Consider the following 21956-nt stretch of genomic DNA (forward strand, 5'->3'; position numbering starts at 1 on the left):
TCAGAATCAAAATGTTTTGAATGTTCTTGCTTTTAATGTAGGTGGTGGTTGGCCTGTCCTTGTTAAGAAATTAAATATTCAAGCAAAACCTGCGCTTTTTAACGTATTTTTCAGGCCCCCTCCTTCCAATCACCTGTATAGAAACACCACTTTTCATGAGCTTATCATCAAAATCAAGTTCCATCCTACATTGTTATTATATTTTCACTCGGAAATACATATTATAGAAGTAAAATGACTTGTCAACACTTGCCTTATATGCATCCTTATGACCTTGCAGTGCATAATAGTGATTTGGTGAAAAAGAGATTGAGAGCAAGTGCTACATTATTTAATATAACTACTGTTTGCATAACTGGAACCCTTAACCTTAAAAAATAATGACATTTTGGTCATCAGAGCCCACAAAAACAGAACAGTAAGTGTCTAAGCATGAAGACAGAGAGTGTGTGGAAACCCGAGATGGAGAAAGCAAATATATTCATTGTATTCAGCCTAGTTTCTCTTCTGCTAAATTGCATATTGCTTAAAAAGGAATTCATAGCTGTTTGCGATCTGACTGGCTTTGTGATTTTGACACCCAATTTAAAAAGGTAAGATCTCAGAAGTCCAGTCTAAAAAAGTCCAGCACAGCCTGCTTTGGCATTCAGGAGCTGTGCTCGTGTGCCCTAAATCTTTCCTGCTTTATGCGATAAACATTTAAATCCTGCCAGAGAAAAGCAGCAATGCCTGTCGTCCATACACTATTCATATTTACCCATATAGGCTTCGTAAGATTAAATACGAACGCTGAAAGCCTCGAGCTTGCCATGCAAAAAAACCAAAGGGTGAGAATTTCAGCTGTTGGGCGGCAATTTAAAGGAAACTGCATTTAATCACACTATGTAAATTCTGCTTTTCTCCGTAATGTTTTTAGCAGGCGCTTTTGTCAGGTGAAAATTACACTGCCACGATCTCATTTCTCTTAATGTTGGGGTCAGCTGAATGACGCATGGGACATCCCTCCCAGCACATCCAACGTCTTCACACTAGAAGTGCTAATTAAAAATGTAAATCAGCACAAACACGTTAAAACTCAGAATGAACCGCATATTGTCACGCAAGAGCTGTATAAAACCCTAATGAGTTGTATATTTAGAGGTCTTTTCATATGTTCTAATGTCCTTTATATTGTCAAGCAAGGACTTTGTCTCAAACCCTAGTGAGTTTCCCACCCTTTCACCATTAGATTTGATTGTTCAAATGCGCCTATGATACTCTCTCACAATTACAGGCAGGTCAAACGTTTCAATCCACTATCCAAATGTGCCCATGTTGCCCAACATTTTACATGATTGTGCCTATGAAAGCATGTTGGTCATTTAGAGATTATGCACATACAAAATTGTTTGGCATAATTGTCATGTTTGAATATTTGAGTGTAGCATTGGCAGCATTTGGGGCATTGCAGGCATTGGTAGATGTGGCTGTGATACCTAGATAGTGTTTTGAACACCACACTCATGTAGGCCTACTGCACACTATGATGCCTAAAAATGCTGTCTAGGTAAGTAGCTCACTAGGTCTTGAGACAAATCTGAATCGTTCTGAACCTTTTTGGCCATTGACGGGTAGGGAACACACTATGGTTTTGAGGCCTAGTTTCAAAATATCATACAACACAGTTGAATTTTCCAGCAATGCATTAGAGCCCCTGGCGCCACACTGGTGCGAGGTGATCCTGTGGAATGTACCGTACGGTTCTCCGAGTTCTAGCGGTATCCGAGTATGTTTTCCTTGTATGGCAGAAGAGAAAAAAGGTAAAGCGTGCCTTAAGCAGAAGCAGATGGAGGCCTTGAGTTGATCAGGACTTCATTAGAGAGAGAAGAGTCAAAATAACACACACGCACGCACACACACACAGCACCAGAAGGGAAATGCTTGTCCCAGCATAAAAATATCTAGGAATTATACTCATAAAGCTACAATCTTTTAATTTACTGCATACCTAAATTACCAGCGGCCTTGAACAGACTGTACAGAGCATATTCAGAGACACATCATGTGCATCCAACCCTGTAATGGGTGAACCTGACAGCTGTAAGGCATCGTGCTAATGTTGTAGAAGGCTCGTAGATTATGACCATGTCTAGTGGGAGGTCAAAGAGAAGTGAAATATGACGTGGAATTCCACAAAAGCCATTCCAAGCAACTGATAAATGCAGCAGGAAAAAGCAGCGCATTTTTGAGACGCAGTACGCTCGCATCTCTGACGGGACGCGTAAATCTGCCATCTGCTCTAGCTGTGATACCGATAAAAAAAACAGGGACATAATGTTACCTTTGTCATCTCTCATAATATAAGGGATGTTCTGGATACTGCTGTAATTATGCAATGCCACGCAATTGTGCTTCGTCTGTAGGCACAGGGTCTCAGAGAGTACCGACATTCACTACAACAACACAACTGACCTTCTGGGAGTGATTACTTAAACATGCCCACTGCTTTTCAAGGGCGGACCACTCCATCTTTGACCGTCGTCAAACAAAATGACATTGCGACATTCGCGAGTCGGCTTACTCGCTCGCTGATGTACCTGATGATTTTAGAAAAAGCTTAAATGCAGTAACTTCAATAGCAGCGTATCATCAAAAAAAACTACAAGCACAAGCTTTTGTATCAGGTTATGTTGACACAATATATATATAATAGTAGAAGACAAGAAAATAATGAAATTACAAGCGAAAACATTAATGTCAAGAAGTTAACTGTTATACAGTTGACAAAAACTGACGTTAACAGAAAGGAAGCCTATACTATCTGCAGATACAAATAGGGTTAATAATGTTTTTTGGTGTGTTTTTATCAAAATAAAGTTAACTTTGGCCACATGTACGTAGCCTTGTATTTAATGGAGAAAACAAATCATGGAAATGTAAAATGAACGACGGTCAATGTCAAAGACGAGCACTATTTAAATAAATTATTGTTTTGCTGATGTTTTGCTTTTGGATGATCATTTATAATTTGCAAGTTGGAGATCACTGGCTGGTATTTGGAAAAGAACAAACACAACTCCATTCACTAGCCTCTCTGGACGCCTAGTATCCGACTTACATTTTCCATAAGATATACAAACTTCCGTACAAACACCTATGTACCCCAATTATAACGGTAATAATAATTGTGATTATGGGTGGCAGGTCAGAGCTATTTGCAAGTACACTGTAAAATCTATACAAAAATCTCTTTTATTTAGTATGTCACTCTTGGCCAATCAAATTACAGGATGAGAACTGACTATTGTATAATATCCTACATACAAAGTGAACCGTGTCCGATACAAAAGAGGACAACATCTGGAGAACTGTGGGTTGGAACTTGGCGTACACTGCTGAACATGACCATGATCACCAGAAACACATGTAACTACTCGCATTCTCACATCTCCGGCAGCAGTTTCTTTATTTAAACAGAATTATGAATCGAACTGAAGCACATTTCAATGGCTTTTCAGAGAAGCACTTTTCACAATGCCTTCAGTCGCAAACAATTGCTCACTAAAAGTCCTTTCATATTTTGCAATAATAGGTTTGAAATTCAAAACTGAATATACAGTAACGATCCTTTCCAGGGAAAAGTAATGCTAGATGACATGCACACAGACACACAATGCCAATGTGATTACGGTTTCAGAAATCTCAAGCTAATAGTTTCCTTTATGCATTCAGCAACCTGAAGCTACATGGAATCAACCACCCAACAGGAGGAAATTAGATATAACACAACAATGCATCCTTTAGAAAACTATGTAATCAATTTCCCAATTCTCTCTACTGGTGGCAGACTGACAGTTAGCCATCCCCATCCTTTAATGAGCCACTCAAATGACAAATGCAGGCAGAATTTTCAGTGAATAATGACTTGAAGTTTGGTCTTTTCCTCACTCAAACCTCTACACTTCATAAGATTTGGAATATAATGCACTAGTTCTATGGGCTTAAATATTACTCAAGGTTTTCATTTCTTATATATAGCATACGCACACTACTGTTCAAACGTTTTGGATCTGTATGATTTAAAAAAAAATTTTTTTTTAAATAAGTATCTTTGAAATATTATTACAATTTAAATTTATTCATGCGATGACAAAGCTGAATTTTCAGCATCATTACTCCAGTCTTCAGTGTCACATGATCCTTCAGAAATCATTATAATATTATGATTTGGAGCTCAAGAAACATTTAATATTATCAATGCTGAAAACGGTTGTGCTGCTTAATATTTTTGTGGAAACTAATAAAAAAAACAATTATTTGAGTATAAAAAAGAACAGCATTTACTTAAAATACTTTTTTGAAATAAATGCCAACTGTATCTTTTGATCAATTTAATGCATTCTTGCAGAATAAAAGTATTAATTAATCATCTTAAACTGGTGTATATAGTATAATAATGAATGTGTTTTATTTTTTAATGTTTTTCAAAAAAATATATATTGAGCTTGATATGCATATTGTTAATATAGTAAATCTACACTGCCTTTTTTGTCAGAGGTATTTTATTACTGTGTTGTGTTTTATTTCTCTTTTCTTAGGCAATGTAATTTTGTTAGGCACTTTTTGTGGCCTTCGCTCACTCCTGAAGTTCAGTTTTAAAACTCCGTTGTGATCCTGTTCGTCACGTTTCCTCTCTAGACAGGTCATAACACAAAGTAAATAGAAGACAAACCACTGTCATGTCTAGTGTCAAGAGATATGATCTCTTCTCATAATGTGGCTTGAGGTCGCATGAGCTTGGGCTGTTCTGCTGTTTGTCACTTGATTGTGTTTGTTTCTTTGGTCAACACTGCCTCTGTAAGGCAGAACGGTGACGGCACTCCAAACACCCTCTAGAGGCAGGACTATCCTCTTACATTCCTAAAACACTCACACACACCTGTATCGACTGGGCCTCTCCGGGGTCAGATATCAGCGCCTCGTTCTGGACCGTGTTGTGCTGTGTAAGACTTTCGTCCTTCTTCCCCTCCTTTTCTTCTCCGTCATCATCATCAAGCTCATCCAAGCTCTGCAGAGAAAAAGTCAGACTCAGTCAGTTTAGTTTGTTCAGATTGTTTGGGATTTGTGGATTATTTTCACATGACGTGAGAGTCTAATTGTGTTCGACACACACACGCATACAAACAGACACAGGAAGTGTGCTACCAAACAGCATTTGTGGGAGTCTAGGGGATTTTTGGAAAGTGGAATGTCCCATTGCACACCAAGAACAGAACGTTTCGCATATCTTAAAACAGACAGACTTTAAAACATGTCAAACATGGTAATTTCGAGAAAACTAACTATCTGAGCTATTTGTGAATGATAACGCCCACCGCCATATGTGGCAAAACTGACAGAGAGAGAAACCGGTTTTCTGGCTGCATGTAAAAACCAGTCTTTCCAGTTCACGAAGGAGGAGAAAGAGTGAAGGTGAAGCACAGCACAGGACTAAGAGGGTAAAAATAGCCTTACAAAACTAAACTGGAATGTAATAATTTACACAAGCTTTCCGGCCAGCCGGTTTTATCAACACTTCCTGGGGATGGGCCAAACTCTGAAACCTCTCATAGGCATTAGCATACACAAATGAATACACAAACTATGACTTAGACACACACTCACTCACACACACACACACTCCCCAGGGATCAGCAAACACACTTCATCAGCCCCCGCTGCACCCTTAAAGAGGTCACTTCTGCACTCCGCTGCCCGTTAGCCAAAACCAGGCATTCCCCTGCCTAATGACAATCATTTATGTCAATTAAGACAGCTTACAAACTTGAGGGCAAATTACTGTCACAACAGTAAAATGACTATAAAGACATTTTCAAAAGGAAGCCATTATTGTACAAATACTGTCTGTAACTATACAAACACTCACACTAAATGACCTTTTGAAAACAGTAAAAAAAGAAAGAAAAGAAAATGGACCTATAAACACTGTAGAGATAATCTATTTAGGGTCTAGCTTGAAACTGCCAGTTTATAGAGTTTTATTATCACTCAGGAAGTGTAGAAAGGCACTCATTTAAAGAGGTCATGTCAGAAGAAATACATTTGTTTCTTTTCTTTTGGAAAAAGATTATTATTAACAATGTGCCTGGCCATTGAAAAAAGGGAAATTTACATATTCTTAAAGGTATAACAGCAAAAAAAAAAAAAAGAGACCTATTTTATTCTAAGGGTCAGGAAGAGGTGAAAAGGTTCTTCTTTTTTTTGAAGAACATTGCATAAGGTTGAACAGGGACACTGAGGGTCTCATAGAAGAGGGTCTGGAGATCAAGTGCTGGAAAAACAGAGAAAAGAAATGCTGCAAATTCCTTGCCCTTCCTGTTTATAAAGCAAATGAGAAACTCATTTCACTCGACATAAACGTATGTATTTACTCGAGTAAACAGGTTAGATCATTAAACCTTTAACCTATTTGTGTGTTTGCCGTGAGAGAGAGGGGCTTCATTTAAAACACTCCATCTGTGCTCATCCTCTGCTTTATTAGGAATGCATGTGCGGGTGGAAATTTTGTCTCTCGCCTGATGGGGGGAAAAAAAAAACAAGATCCACGATCTATCATGTTAATACCCCTTTCCTGGCAGAGGGAATGCACAACATGTCTGCCTCAGAACTGCAGCCTATCCCACCGTCTTAACTTTCAGACAACAATACTCCACTAGCACTTTTTTGTGTGGATGGAAAAGAGGGGAACCTTATAATTAATCAGACAGCCAAGCTGATCATGAAACTTTATGTATATGGTATATTCCCTCAAATATATCAGAAGATCTTTTACATTTCTAATCGCTCAACAATATGCACAAATACAAGAGACTGTGCTTTACTTCTTTATAAAATGGTTTATACATAATATAAAACAAATAATACTATGATTTTCAAGTTGTGATCATCTACATGCTAGTGAACTAAAAAAAAATAACTTAGAAAATATGCACATTTAAAATGTACAATATTTCTAAAACAATCAAAAACAAAATTAATAAATGTCGAATTTTATATATTTTAGCTCCACTGGAACACTGTATTGACCAATCAACATCAAGATCCATAATAATACATTTTTATTATATTCATCCACTTAATCCATTTAGTTTTGTGCATGATGATTACATTTTGGAGCTCATTCTAAAATATGTAACAAGAAAAGTGAGAAAACCTTATAAAGCTCTGTGTGTGTGTTTGTGTTTTTTGGCTGGTGTTGTATTCAGGCCAGTTATGCAGTAGATTAATGGAGAGTCGAGCTGAGGGGCTCTGGATGCTCTTCCCTCCTGATGTCCTCGGCAGACTGGATTTAATGACTGTGGATTAATCAAGTATTGCATGCCCTGGCTAAACAGGTTCATTAGGATGATGTATTACACCCATGGAAGGTGAAAAGTGTTTGTTGGAGTGTGTGCGCGACGAAGTCAACTGTCCTTTAATCATCACAAATCCAGTCTCGTGGAGTGACTTAATGACTTAACCCAAAACCCCAAGATTATTCCGGGCACAGCTAAAAGCCATTTTATTTCATAAACGCACACATTAGAATCAAATTTAGAGGGCTGTGGATACATATTCTGTTAAGTGTCAAATACAGTTATGAGTATTGATATTTCCGATGTTGATATTTCCGACAAACCGATATGGGAAGTGATACTGGTGATTCCTTGATAGCCACTCTGTTTCAACCTGAGGCACGTCACAATATTTAACCATAAGATTTGGAATCCTCTACAAAGTAATTTATTTATTTTTTTACAACAACAACAACGTATTGACTGCAAACCTTTGGGAATATATAGGTAGCATATATAGTATATATAGCTTTCACATCAGAAGCATGCTTACAATGCCAAATGCTGCCTACTGAGGCAGAAAGATCCTCCTGCAAATGTTGTGCAAGTATTTGAATGAGATTTGTGATGGCAACCTTGCCTATCTCTCTCCTGCACCGGACAAGCGATTAACCTCACCTGGTGAACACATTTTAACGGCTTAGTCGAGTGCTCAAAATTGTGCACGCACGCACAACTGCCTGGGAGAATAGGAGGACACGTTCTCTGGTTATTAAATTTTATCAGAAATCATTTTCTGACGGCCCGGCGGCCATGGTCAGCAAAGCTCACCATATTTTTACATATTATATACACAAAAGCATGCGAGTTTCTCATTGAACTGAAGCGCCTTTGCAGGTTGTCTGTTCCCCAAAGAAATAGTTATTTTCATTTCGTTTTAACACAGAGGTTGTAGTGAAAGAGGTGTGAAACATTTAGATTGGGGACTTTTGCTACACTTTGATTTGAAGGCACAAGGCGAAACTTTGACAGATATCAATTCAGGCGGCTTACGAAAGGGAGCGTACGGAGGTAGGAAGGCAATAATGCACGTCCAAATCCAATGATCGTGTTACATCCTGTCTACTGAGATACCTTCATCTGATCGTTTTTTGAATGCAGCACAGATGTGCCCATTGCTGCATATGATATCCCACCATTCCTCTGCTTGTGTTTCAGAGACGGTTGAACTGAAGGACAAAAATGGCATCTAAAAGTTGTGTCTGTCAGTCAAATGTAGTTATTTTTTGCCCATTTGCCCTTAATTGCTAGCAAGAAATTAGTACGGTAATGAAATATTTGCTTGGTTATCAAAGCTCTCTTTAATGTGTTGCAGTTATGCTGGAAGAAGTGTGTCCGACATTGAGAGGTACCTTAGAAAGCAAATGCTTCCAGATAAGTCAATGTCTAATAGGACAACAAGGCTGCTACCTAAGCTTTTGGACACCGCCTATGTTTAAGATAAACATATTTAAAATATATTTAAAGTAATAGCTCATCCGATAATTAAGATTCCATCATCATATATTCTAATGTTGTTCCAAACTCACTTTTTTAGCCTGTTTGTCACACAAAACTATTCAGGGCTTTAGAGAACAATAAACCTCTCAAGCCATTCAATGCATTTTTTAAACAAGCAGAACAAATTGGATGCAAACCATTCATAAAAATGTCTGCAATCAGTTCAATTGGACAATTAATGCATGAACAGAAGTTGTTTGTTTCTAAAGACGAGTGTACACATATATGCACTGTCTAGAATCGTATGTGTTCTGTTTTTTGTTCTTTTCTGGCTGAACTGTTCCTTTAAGCTTCTATGAGTGAACATCTTCATTAGAGGTACTTAGTTTAGGATATTTTTAAAGCTGCTGAAAACCTCATCCTCGATAAGTTTCTGCCAAGACATTCTGTTTTAACAAGTCACCACAAAGACAAATCTTCACCTCATGACTCGCGTGTGGCCAAACCGCAGTGTGTTCTCAGGCAGTAAGAGCCGTCCATCCAACAGCGATTCAAGCATGTATAACCCAGACCCACATTTGATAACACACACGGCAGGATTGACTCCATCAGTCAGACTTAAAAATAATAAAAACAATAGGAGGACACAGTCAGGACATCAGACTTAATCCACTGTTTGGTCCATGCCAGTTCTGAGAGAGCCGACAAGCTGTTTTTGAACATTCCAGGAGAGTTGCTTTTAGTGCAACCACAACAGTCCGCAGGGTGTATTATGAGGTTTTGAAGGAATGTTTGTGAGAGCTTAGAAAGCATTCACAGCTTTGCACCGTCTCTCCTAAAATGGTAGCCTTTTTTCTGAAACAACATACTTCCAGCAAAGCACTGACGCCTTTCCTGGTTAGTCCATAAATCTTGTTTCTGAGAGAATTGGGAGCAGATTTGCAGTCTGTAAAGTTATTTCCGACTTAAGCTCAGTCCAGCCACCTCTATGTTTAGTGTGTGCCATTAAATCACACATTTATTTCACATACGGTCCCAGTATGTTACGTCCCAGTACCCAGTACAGTCACGTATCCCGTGAATTAAAGGGATAGTTCTCCAAAGCACAAAAAATATATATAATTTACTCACCCTCGTGTAATTTCAAATGTGATTTTCTTTTTATGTGGAACAAGAACTGTTTTTTATGTTCATACAATGTAGGTCAGTGAGGTCCCATTGTCATTTCAGACCCCATTAACTTCAAAACAGGAAACATAATGCAAAATATGTTTGCATTATGTTTTTAATCTTCATGTTCCAAAGAACAGAAAAAAGTATTTGGATCAACATGAGAGTGTGTAAATGTTGACAAATTTAATTTTTGTGTGAACTATTCCTAATGAAAGACTGTGAATGGATCTTAATGGATTGGGTTTTTTTATGTGTATACAGATGATATTCCAAAAAAATCTTTCAAAAAAGGTTACCAATGCCATCAAAATATACAATTTGCAGTCTGTTCAATGGGGAAATCACATAAAAACAAGGGTTCGCACTTTCAGGGAACTTGTAAATGTAGTTTTTATTGAGGTTATATTGGCTGCATAAAAACAAACATATAATCTAAGCAATTTCAGAGTTACAGTTCTCTCTGCTGTCAGTTCGGTTATTCAAAGAGTGGGCATTTTGTGGTTATTCAAAGAGTGGGCACAGCCCATCCACAGACTGATGCAATAATTTGAAAGCCTGAACTGAATTTCAAGACACTAGCTTCAAAACTTTGCATGGACGTGGTAGGCTAAATTCAACTCAAGTCACTCAAAAGGAGACTATAAATAATCTGATTTTATCACTGTGACTACATTTTAATAAAATAAAAAAATAATGTCAAACTTCAGAAATGTCCTATCATTTGTACAATCCTGATCCAGATTGTGATGTTACTCACACAAAAGGTTATTTTAAAACAATTTATTTTGCTTTATAACATTTAAAGTAGTAGTTCATCCAAAAATTATTATGCAAGGAACTCAAAGAGTTAAGCAGAATGTATAATGTTCTTTTGCACACAATGAAAGCAAATGGTGACCACGACTGTTCTCGGATCCAATCCACTTGCATTATATGGAAAATAGCAGCTTGGACAATATTCTAAATACCTCCTGTTATGTTGCTCAGAAGAAAGAATGTCATGCAAATATGGAACAACAAGAGGATGAGTCAATGATTGATTTCATTCTATCTTTAAGGCTTTAACATATTGTTTTAACATCAGAAAACCGCTTTGCAGCAGCCAATAAAAATAGTGCAAAATATTATGAAAGCAGGAAAATTTGCTGATCACAAGTTCCGCTCTGTAATTTTCCAGTCATACGGAGAATTGGCTAATTACATGCCTCCAATTCCTCATGCCTAATGGCTGCTTGATATTTTGCTATATTTGTCACATAGAAGATGCACATTATATGGATGATGAAACAACCATGGCTCTGAAGTAAACCTGAGACTCATGCATGCAACAGAATATTCAGTGAACTAAAAAGCCACGGAGGGCTCAGAATTGCTGTGACAAAGCGTTTAACTACATATCACATTTATTTACGATCAAGAATAAACGACTGCTTGAACAAACACAGCCCAAATGCTCATTATTACAAAGCAGGAGTCTCCATGACTGTTGGATATACAGCACCCTTCCATGACTTTAAGCGCATAGTTATGGTCAACCAGAGTTCATTCTGAATCAGCTGGTTTCTTGTTCCTCCTCTGGGACTAGAAGAGGGCATTTGGTGTTAAATAACCCTTGTAGGGACTACTGACCAGATGAGGCTGGCTATCTCGCAACATTTATCCAGACACAAGTTCTCCTGATGTGGGGGTAAACACAGCGAGACTGCATTTCCATTACCGACTTCGCTGTTTATTCTCTCCCGTGTTTGACTAGGGAGGTGAGTGTTCAGTCACTACAAACAGAATAGAGCTCCAACAGTGTTCAGTCTCTGAAATATGTGTCGTGAAGCAGTATGAAAGACCACTCAAAAGCTGGGATATTTTGTGTAGTGTATGGGCATCTAATTCGATGCTCTAGATGATTAATATGCCAATGAATAGCTTTAAAGCAAAATAAGTTTAACATCTGCTTTTTCATACTGTTGCAAAAAAAAGATCAATATCTTCAACCAGTGAAATGAAGCCAAGGTAGGATGGTGGTAGGTAGTGGTTCAACAGATCACAAAACTGATGGTGAGAGCGTAACTATTTTACGAGGTGGCCATTTTGAATGAATTTGTATAATTTGATTTGTACAAAAATGTAAGATTTTTAGAAAAATCAAGAAGGCCCACTCGTGGGCAAGCTGTGCAGGGTTTATGCTAGTAAACAGGAAGGATAACAACTGCTTAGTCGATCGCCTCTTATCTTCGTTTAACCCTTTAGATGACAAATACTCTTTTGCCACTGTGTTATGGTTTCAGGCTTTTCATTTGCAGTTCTTGAGTTCTAAACAGGCCTGCTCTTCTGGTTTCAGTAGCTGCCAGTAGTTCTGCTTCACACTGAGCACAGCAGCATGTTCTTCCTCCATAAGCACACACTTCAGTCACGCTCAGAGACCAGACCTCGCTGCAGTGAGAGTGCAGAGTACATGCTAGCAGTGAGTCATCTAGCCCCCTCTTGTCCTCCACATTCTTTCAATTACTTTCCCTCCCCTCCCTTTTTTGGAAATTTTTTCCTGTTCCTTCACTTGGTCCATTCTTTTCTTGAGTCTAATGAGCCTGACACTCAGCAGGTTTAGAGAACTGCTGACTCATGGTCCAAAGGCGACCTGATAAGTGGGAGTGATAGGACGGGTGAACGTGCAATCCTATGATTTAAAGGGCTATCGAGAGCCCAGAGAGAGTGAACCACTTTTTGAATTCATGCTGGTTTCATATAATTTTGAAAAAGTTTCGGACCATTTTCAACAGAAGTTCAAGAGAAAACTTAAAAAACGTAATGCAGTGTAACCACCAAACACATTTTCCATACATCTTGAATACATGCGAGTATTCAATCATCCTAGTCACTTAAAAAAAAAAAAAAGTTTACCGCACTTGACCTTGACGCACAGTAATGAATGTCTGTAGGGATTCAAAGATGCAGCAAAAACATTAATATTGAAAAAATATTACATTTTTTATTTTATTTTTATTTATTGCTGTGATGGCAAAGCTAAATTTTTTGCAGCCATTATTCAGTCTTCTGTCACATTATCCTTCAGAAATCATTCTAATATGATTCTAATATAAGAAACATTTAACCCCCCCACCCCCACAACTTTGAACCATGACAACAGTAGTGTAAGTATTTGCTAAGTTGTCTTTAACTTTGTTTTTAGATCATAGTCCCTTAGAAGCCTGTCTAAAAATTCCTTTGCAAGTACCTTTATTCACAAAAAAATGTCAATTTACTCACTGACTGACTGGGAAGCAATGTAGCAAGTTTTCAGACACTTCCTAAATGGGATCTAATGTCAACCTGACCTACCCTGCTAAATGCACATCAAGCTACACAATAACACTGATGGCAAACACAAGTGTGTCCCATTCAGCCTGCCGAGTTGCTTGTAGTGTTCTTGGTCTTGGCTTTACTGCTTTCCCAGAAATCCAGAGAAAATCCCAACCCATCAGGCTGAACAGTAGGTCATTGTGTCAGTAGTGGCTCGCGATGACAAAGGCCCAACAATGAGGTAGAGATGTCTTGGCAGGGACACCAAAGCCAGTAAGACCTTACGATGCTTAAGGAAGAGAAAACCATCTGTTCACGGTTTCATTGATTGAGTTTATCTCACCGAAAGAGACATCCATTCCCGGAGCCAATTGCATTCAGGCTCGTCTCCTTTGTGAAGCGCTCACAGGTTTCTTGGCTGCTGGTGCTGGGTTTCTTGGCTTTGGAACGCGGGTGTATTCAGAGAAGCTCAGCGCTGGGACTGTTCGGGTTTCATAGAGCTATCAAAAGAGTCACAGAAACCCTGCAATGCTGCAGTCGGTTACTGTGGAAGAATGAGCGGTTACCTTGCAAGCAGCCGTGATTTTGAGTTAGAGTGTCCGGCTTTCAGTCTTACAATGCCCATTTTGCCAACTACATAACTCACATCTAACACCAAAAAATGCTGTATGTACAACACTTTCTTATGCTTACAAAGGATTAATGAGATATTTTACAAAGATGATGCCAAAAATGTTGTAACAGGTCTGGATGGCAAACTTGAGGGTTTGGCCTTTCTGGTCACACAGCTTCAGGTCTATCATCCTTCTTTCTACACTCTTTTGAGGAATGTATAATTCAGAAATGATTATTTCAGAGCATAAACCACTTTCTAACTGGGCAGACAAGGTGTTAAAGCATCCACATTCCTCTGGCAACAAACTGAGACATCCTGCTCTGAAGTATGACGTTAATCTATTCCAGTACAGAGCATTTCATTACCCCTGAACAACAGAAGGCTGCAATCAAATGTTGTTATGTAACTTCAAACCCCGGGATAAACGATTTCCAATGTTTTTGATTTGACAAAGTTTAAACTAAACTTTTTTTTTTTTCATATGCAGGCCACCCTAGAGCTTGCAAATGGATTTGACTGGCACAAATTCCATGTGCCTTTAGTTTGTTTGACTTAGTATCACTATACTATGCAAGCTGATAAAAAAGGGTGGAATTTAAAAAAAAAGAATACAATTTCAGTAGCTTTTCAACTTTTTTAATTAGAGAAAATTTACTGAGTGCACCTTTAAATTTGAGGTGCTTTTGCTCATATATTTTGGACATGTCCAAAAGCCTGTGTGTACATAGTACAGCCATTGTCTTGAGACCCATGTCACTGTGATTGACAGTCCATACAATAACAAAGCCCTCATGCACATCCAGCTCACCATTTCTCTTTTCATTTCCTCTGTACTGCTGGAATCTGAAGAATAACAGAAGCTGAGAATCCAGGAACATACAGCAGAGAGAAAACGCTTCTCGAATCAAAAGGCCAGATTAGCTTTGATGTTTATTTATTTAAGAAGCAACCCAAAGCCTCAAATTCCTTCAAGCTAGCTAATGAAAGGAGAACAGAGCAGAACTCAATCCCACTTTGGGATTTGATGGATTACAGGCCCAAGAGCAGCATGGTGACCTAAAGCTCCTTCGGGAACCGGAGGGACGCATGTAACATCACCAACACTGAGTTTGCTTTGGCTCTTCATGTGCTTGTCGTGGACTGGTTGGGAAAGAGGAGCAGCAGACGCTACAAAAATATATCATGTTTCCTCCCCCAGTCACCAGAAATGATAGTTTGCTGCAGAGTTTACATCTGTGTGGTGAGGAGTCAACCGCTTGCAGGGATTAGGGCTGTTGGAACGAATTCCGAAATTCGAATATAATTCGAATATTTAAAAAATCAATACTATTCGAATGCTGAAGTTACTATTCGAATATTGCTTTTTTTTAATTTATTTTTTTTATAATATGCAACCTTGCCTTTCTCGCCAACTTGGCTTACACATGTGAAAATGAAATGCTTTTGTTTCGTCTTATAAACAATACATTTTTTAATCGTAACACAATTGTGCGCGTTATCCACGCTGCATCGTCATAACAACTGTCAAAAATGGCGGCGAGGAATGTCTCCACGGAAACGGAGATCACCACTCCTGACAATTTGAGAAGCGATGTGTGGAAGGTGTTTGGATTTCAAATCATAAATGGGAAAATCACAAATAAAGAAGACTGGCAATTTGCAGAATATGCAAAATCTGAATGAAATATCACTCCTCAACTTGCAACCTTACTGTGCGTTCACACCGGACGCGAATAGCGCGTCAAATTCTTGCCTGCCGCGTCTAGTTATACGCTTGACCACTGTCCATTCGCGCGTCAAGAGCGTAACGCGTCTTTGCATTGACTTAACATTGAAATCACTCGCGCCTGACGCGCTATTCGCGTCCGGTGTGAACGCACCATTAGGGCACATCTGACAACGCTACACCCAGACAAGCTAGGCGATCTGTCCAAGGAACCGCTGCTAAAACAGGCAAGAATGACTTCTTTTCTGCCTCTCTCTTCATCACGGGGCTTACCAGCTGTCTGCCAAAAGGCGATTACAGACAAACTGACACGGTTTATCTGTAAAGATATAAGACCGATCAACATCACGCAGGGGTCTGGATTTAAAGATTTTATTCACGAGCTTGAGCCAATGGTAGCCTACACGGTTCCTAGCCGCGCAACAATCACTGACAGAGTTGTGAAACTCTGACACAACAGCAGACAACTGATCAGTGGAAAAATGTCCATTAAAGTTGCCAAATTAAAGTCATTCATTTTTCCCGCTGTTTTATTGTTAACAAAAAAAACGCGATCACCCGTTTCTAAATGTTTATTGTAATGTTAGCTGTCCCTCTAGTGGACAGAACGTGTAACAACAACCAAATCCTATAGTGGCATTGACGATTCATAAGCCTGTGTAATGTTGCAAATATTAATAATAGGATGAATTTGAGCATTTAATATTCGAATATTATTCGAATATTAAATAAAATAAGGAATGAAATTCGAATAGTATTATAGAGGAAGATTGACAGCCCTAGCAGGGATGACAGTGGGCTAAGGAGAGCAGCCAAACCGCGTAGTCTACGAAACCTCTGCCGATGAGAGTACACAGTAGCGTTGCAGACATCAGACCGTGGTGGTGGGGCTGGGGGAACGCCAATATGAGCGTTTGGATTTTGGGTTTGTGAGGCCTGTTATTGCAGAACCGCTGGCAAGTAGCTCTGAAACAGATTGTACGGCAATGAAACGCCATTGGCCTCTCGCGGAGCTTAAACCTGAAATGCAGAAATGATAAAACCAGCAAAAACCACCCATGGACCTCACAGGAACATTATATCCAGACAAGCTATCCCTGGGAAACAAATTAGCTTTGCTGATTCCTAAAAGAAATGTATGTAATGTGACTAAGAGATGATAATCAGAGGGTTTGGTTTTCCAGACTGAGCCACCAAGAAAAAAAGCATTCTGCAATATTACTCAAAAGCATCCTGACCAAAAAATAGGATATTTCAGTTGTACTCAACCTCGTGGATGTGTCCTACTTTCTCAGGGCAATGAAACATTTATAAAGCTAGCTTTCAGTAGGGTGGCAACTAAAGTAACAATTTAGAAGATTTTCAAGAATTTAAAGTCGTCAAATTTCCAAATTTTATTCCGCCATTTTATCAAAAAGCATGTTATTCCACATTTTTTCCTAATGTGTTCAGCATACGTAATCAATCATAATTTTAAAAGCCACATGATACTACACACTTATGTTTCATTAAAAAAGCTTTGGATATCTTGAGACATACACTCATTCCGTCATTTTTCAAATCGCTTTCTTTGTAAAATAACATCTTTAACGAAGATTATGTGAACCACAGCACAAATCCACCAATTTTAAATTGTTTTTATTGCACCAGTATGTAGATTTAACTCACAAAATCACATTACTCATGATTAGGTATAGTTTAACATGACCTGGGTCACCTTTTATTTTTATTTATCGCTCAATCAGTTTCAGATTTTGCTCGTTATTATTATGATTCTTTTTTCTTGCGCCAAAGTTAGTTGTTAAAGTAAAACAAACACAAAAGAGCGACTCAGGAGGCTGTTCCAAGGCAGCTGGGTCCTCGGCGAACCCTATACGGTGGCCCCACTGAGGGATGTAATGAGCAAAAAGAAAGTGTTCCTTCAATCCACAGGCGCACGATATAACAACCTCAGAGAGATGAAATGATAAGTGGCAAATCAAGAGATAGAGAGTACTTTGATTTACGCCATGCAGACTCTCTTCATTACCTAAATAAATATGTAAGACAGGATTCGATACTGGAGGCAGACGAGCATGCAGCTAAGAACCCGATTAGGGTTTAAAAGAGAAACCGGTTTAAAAGTCTGTTCAAAACAAAAGTTAATCGCTTCAGCTTGTTAGAGAATAATAGCGCCTAATTAAATTCATATTACTCTGCAGATATTAAAAGCTATTTGATGGCTTTAAACCTATTTGCTTACAGCGAGAGGATTCAGAAAAGTAGAATCCCTTTGCAGTGATGCTTTAAAGCGTATGAAATGCATTGCTCCCAGATCAAAGCTTTAAACAGTCCCTTCTTTCAACCTGTGAGACTCACATACATTTTCAGAACGTGGCACATAAATATGCATAATTAATAATAGAATCCCAAATAATTTCAGCGGCAAAGTAAATTGGATACTCATCGTCATTTATTGGAAAAAGACAGAAACGCCTAGGCTACTATAACTGGTTAAGAGATGCTTTACAATGGAAAAGATAACCTATATTCTTAAGGGTAAAGAAGAGTAATTTAAGAGGGTCTGGAGCCCCTTTTTATTATTTATTGAACATGGGGATATTAACAATCTAATAGAGGAGGAACAAAATGCTTAATTAGGTACTATATTCATGTGGAAATATATTTTAATGTGCACTTTAGTAAATAACCCTACTTTATTGCTCATATTTGTGGTTATTATTGACTGCACTGATTGTTAAAGGGATGGTTTGGAGTAGTATCAACCTACGGTCCTTTGCACCATGACCTTGAGCCATACATAACACTTGCCTGATGGCTTTTGCTACCGCTAACCCAGAAGTCGAGATTGAAGAACTCTTCAAAGTTCTACATTAGACACTGCAAATCTGGAGTAGCTATCCAATAGATTTCATATCTGGTTATGGGAAAATACGAATTACACTGTTAATTCCAAGGATATAAAGCATCGAAAGCTTTTGAAACCAGGTGTGGGTTGTCTTGTGAAACATAAGCATGCTGTCAGTCGTGATCCGGCTCTGAAAAAACACAGTCTGTGAGTCACCACCCATCGAGTGGTGCGGCAGCAGAAGAGAAGGATGATGGGTAAACAGAGTGCGGGGTGAAGTGAGGAGACCGTGACCTCGCAGCGAGGCTGTCGCCGCCACAAACGTTTATGAATCTTGCGTAACTTTCTTTCACTGCTTTGGCAGATCGACTTCTGCTGGGAGAGCGGTGTGACTCTCTGAGCATATGTTTGGACGCGAATCAAAGACACAATATTCCGACATGAGGTGCATCAGTGAGGCATGAAAAACCATTGATGTGCACAATGGAGAATTTCTTTTAATTGTGCCAGTGGAGATTTCTAAAATGCTTCAATCTGGCACAGTGAGCGTGGTCTAAACACAAGAGACAACAACAAACTAGTTTCTCAGTACCACCAATATTCATTGTCCCATTTGTCTTTTTAATAATGATTCTCTCTTTTCGTCTATAAGAATCAACATTAAATTGAACGATTTCTCAAAGAAAGAACCAAAAACAAATTTATTTTCCTCCAAACCAGATAAAGGAACAAAGAAAATCAATGAACAGAATATAAACCTTCAAATTCATTCTGCATGACTGCAATTCTGTTGTGCTGGGGTGTGATCCTTATTTTTTTTATCCACCAAAAAAACTCTAAAAACTGTGTTATGCAATTAAATGGCCACTTGTAGCCTCAGGTCAAATCTGTCCTCAAAAAAGCAATAAAAAACCTAGACAAACTGAAACAATTACCGAATTACACCATCGTCTTTCTCGCTGCAGTAAACAAAAGACAAAAGCAAGATGAATAAAGAAGCATTTGTTTGTTGAGTCTAAAGTAATCACTTTGACCTTTTGTTCATTGTGAATTTTTTGTCATTTCAAAATGTTAAAAAGCAATTTAGTGCTGTTGGCTAAGATGTTTACTCATGGTCATACTTGGGCCTAGTGCTAAACCGTTGGTAAGTGCTTTGCTTAACCATTCCATTCTGTGCCGATCCAGCCCAGCCAGTAGGGATATGGTTTCGTCTTCCACTGAGGAGCTGATAACTGAGCTCTTTGGAATGGAATGAAAATGCATGAGTCGTAGTCGTTGCTGTATGAGATGTAAATAGCAACTTTTTAATCTACTGTAGTTCCAGTTTGTAATTGTGCCGTGCCAAACCAAGCTCATGTAGAAGTATAACATGAACCATTCCTATACTGATCTTAGAACCGTTTGGCCCGACGATGAAAAAGTGGTTTAATAGTGAGTGTCCACCAAAGAGGTGTTTTTCTATGAGAATCTTCTATGTCGGCTTGTTCAGACGGTGCGAAGTCAACGGTCTGAAAAGGAAAGATTTAAGCTGGGGACACACTTAACGACTAGCTGAAACATTTTTAGACTGAACTCAACACACTTAGGCCCCATTTACACTGCATGGTTCAAAGTAAGTGACCCAATTCCGTTTTTTTCCTCTCATGTGGCACAGATCGGATATGACCGGCGAACGTGCAAGCAGGAAAAAAGCACATTGATTCCGATATTCTCAGATCGGTTTCAGGCCTCACTCATATGTGGAAATAAATCTGATATGAATCGGATATGTGCATTTGCATCTGCCATGTAAGAGGACAAATTGGATATTCCCCAGTAAATTCCCCAAGTCGTACGTCATTAAACAAGGGGCGTCAACTCAGGTGGACACCAACTGCGATCTCATGACTTATTAATGGCGCGATGGAGGACGAAGGCTCAACACAGCGGAGTAATGCGAAGGTTGTATGTCTTTTGAGCTTTTGGGGCGAAGAGACGGTGCAGGCAAAAATGCAGGGTTGTTACCGAAATAAATCTGTGTTTGCAGAGATTTCAGGAGAGATGGGGAGGCACGGTTTTAAGTGCTCGTGGCTACAGTCCCAACGTAAAATAAAAAGCTTAAAATGCAAATACAAAGTGGTCAAAACACTGGATAATAATGTTGTCTGCATCTGCATCCATCGCATAACGCGCTGTTCTTCCTTTTCCGGGTCAGAACGTCTACATTGGCTTGTTTCGGCAGTGTACTAGTGTAAATGCAAATATCGGATACGCTGTCACTTTTAAAACATGATGTAAGCGGGTCGTCAAAAAAATTGGATATAGAGGGCATCAAGACCTGCAGTGTATCAAGACTGGAGCAGATTTTAGTCTTTGACCTAACGACTGAGTCAGTCCGCTACACAGAAGACTTAACACAACGTCACGACGGGACATTCTGCCGAATACAATTGTGTGAGATCTTGTACCCAAACAAACATGGATGTCAAAAGACAGCCGCCGCTACTTATTTGCAGTGCAATAAGAATCCATCCATTGTTTTAATGACTCCATACATTTTTATGGACGTACTGGATTTTATTTGGTGCCGTGATGAACATCGTAATTCCAGGTTTGCTTACGATGCCGTCGCGTTCTTCGCGACGTCTGGATGAAGCAAGGAGCAACGAATTTTGTTGACAGAGTTTAGAAAACTTCAGAATAATATCACAGAGTTCATGCATGAAGTTTTATGAACAACACACGGCATCCGTGTACGTTTTTCTATTTTTATTCAGATATTTTCGGTTTCTGAAATTGTGTTGCATCACTGTTGCAGCCGCAAACTAAAAACAACTCTGAACACCTTAGAAAAGTACATGATAGCAATGCCTCTAGGGAAGATTTGCATGGGCAAGCACCACTTACACTGTTTTCAGAAAATGGAATCGGAAAATGCTATTTGAACAGAAACTCGAAAATCATCATTTAACTGACTTTTCAGTACATCTACTGTATAATATACATTTGGGCAGGTCCATTATTGAAGTTCACTCTTCAGAACAAGTACATGTCAAACCAGCCGCAAAACAAGACAGTTCAAACAGCAAATATCTCCTTATTCAAGGAATAAGAAACTGCTTCACTAGAAAACACTTTGCTTTTAAAACTGCTTCACTAGAAAACACATATCACCAGCAATAATCACTAAAGGAATTCAATGACAACATTCAGAGCTTGCAATTCCAAGTGCCAATCATATACATATTAACTATCATCAATATTCATTAAACTCTTTCAGCAGAAGACAAAGACTGAGAACAGTCTATAAAAGACGAAGAAAAACGAGAAATGGAAGGGTCTTCATTATGTTCATAAACAGACAGCACAGCACAGAAAACAATTACTTTGAAAAGCACTTGAGCATGAGGGTTGTGTCGAACTAAAGAAGAAAAATGTGTGTTTGAAAGATAAGTGACAAACGAATAAAAAAGGAAAGTATTTTCTTTGTAGTCTGTATTATAATTATGA

The 21956-nt window shown here is 38.7% G+C and overlaps 1 protein-coding gene across 1 annotated transcript in view; it reads right to left on the reverse strand.

Annotated features, from left to right (window-relative positions):
- pawr (PRKC, apoptosis, WT1, regulator) overlaps positions 1–21956 on the reverse strand; it is a 55783-nt gene that overhangs the window by 13527 nt on the left and 20300 nt on the right. Inside the window, exon 2 of the mRNA XM_079622291.1 lies at positions 4919–5047. Within this exon, the coding sequence (XP_079478417.1) occupies positions 4919–5047 (129 nt within the window). The remainder of the gene's footprint in view (positions 1–4918; positions 5048–21956) is intronic.

This window comes from Phoxinus phoxinus (genome assembly GCF_949152265.1).
Source record: "Phoxinus phoxinus genome assembly, chromosome: 9".
Taxonomy (NCBI): domain Eukaryota; kingdom Metazoa; phylum Chordata; class Actinopteri; order Cypriniformes; family Leuciscidae; genus Phoxinus; species Phoxinus phoxinus.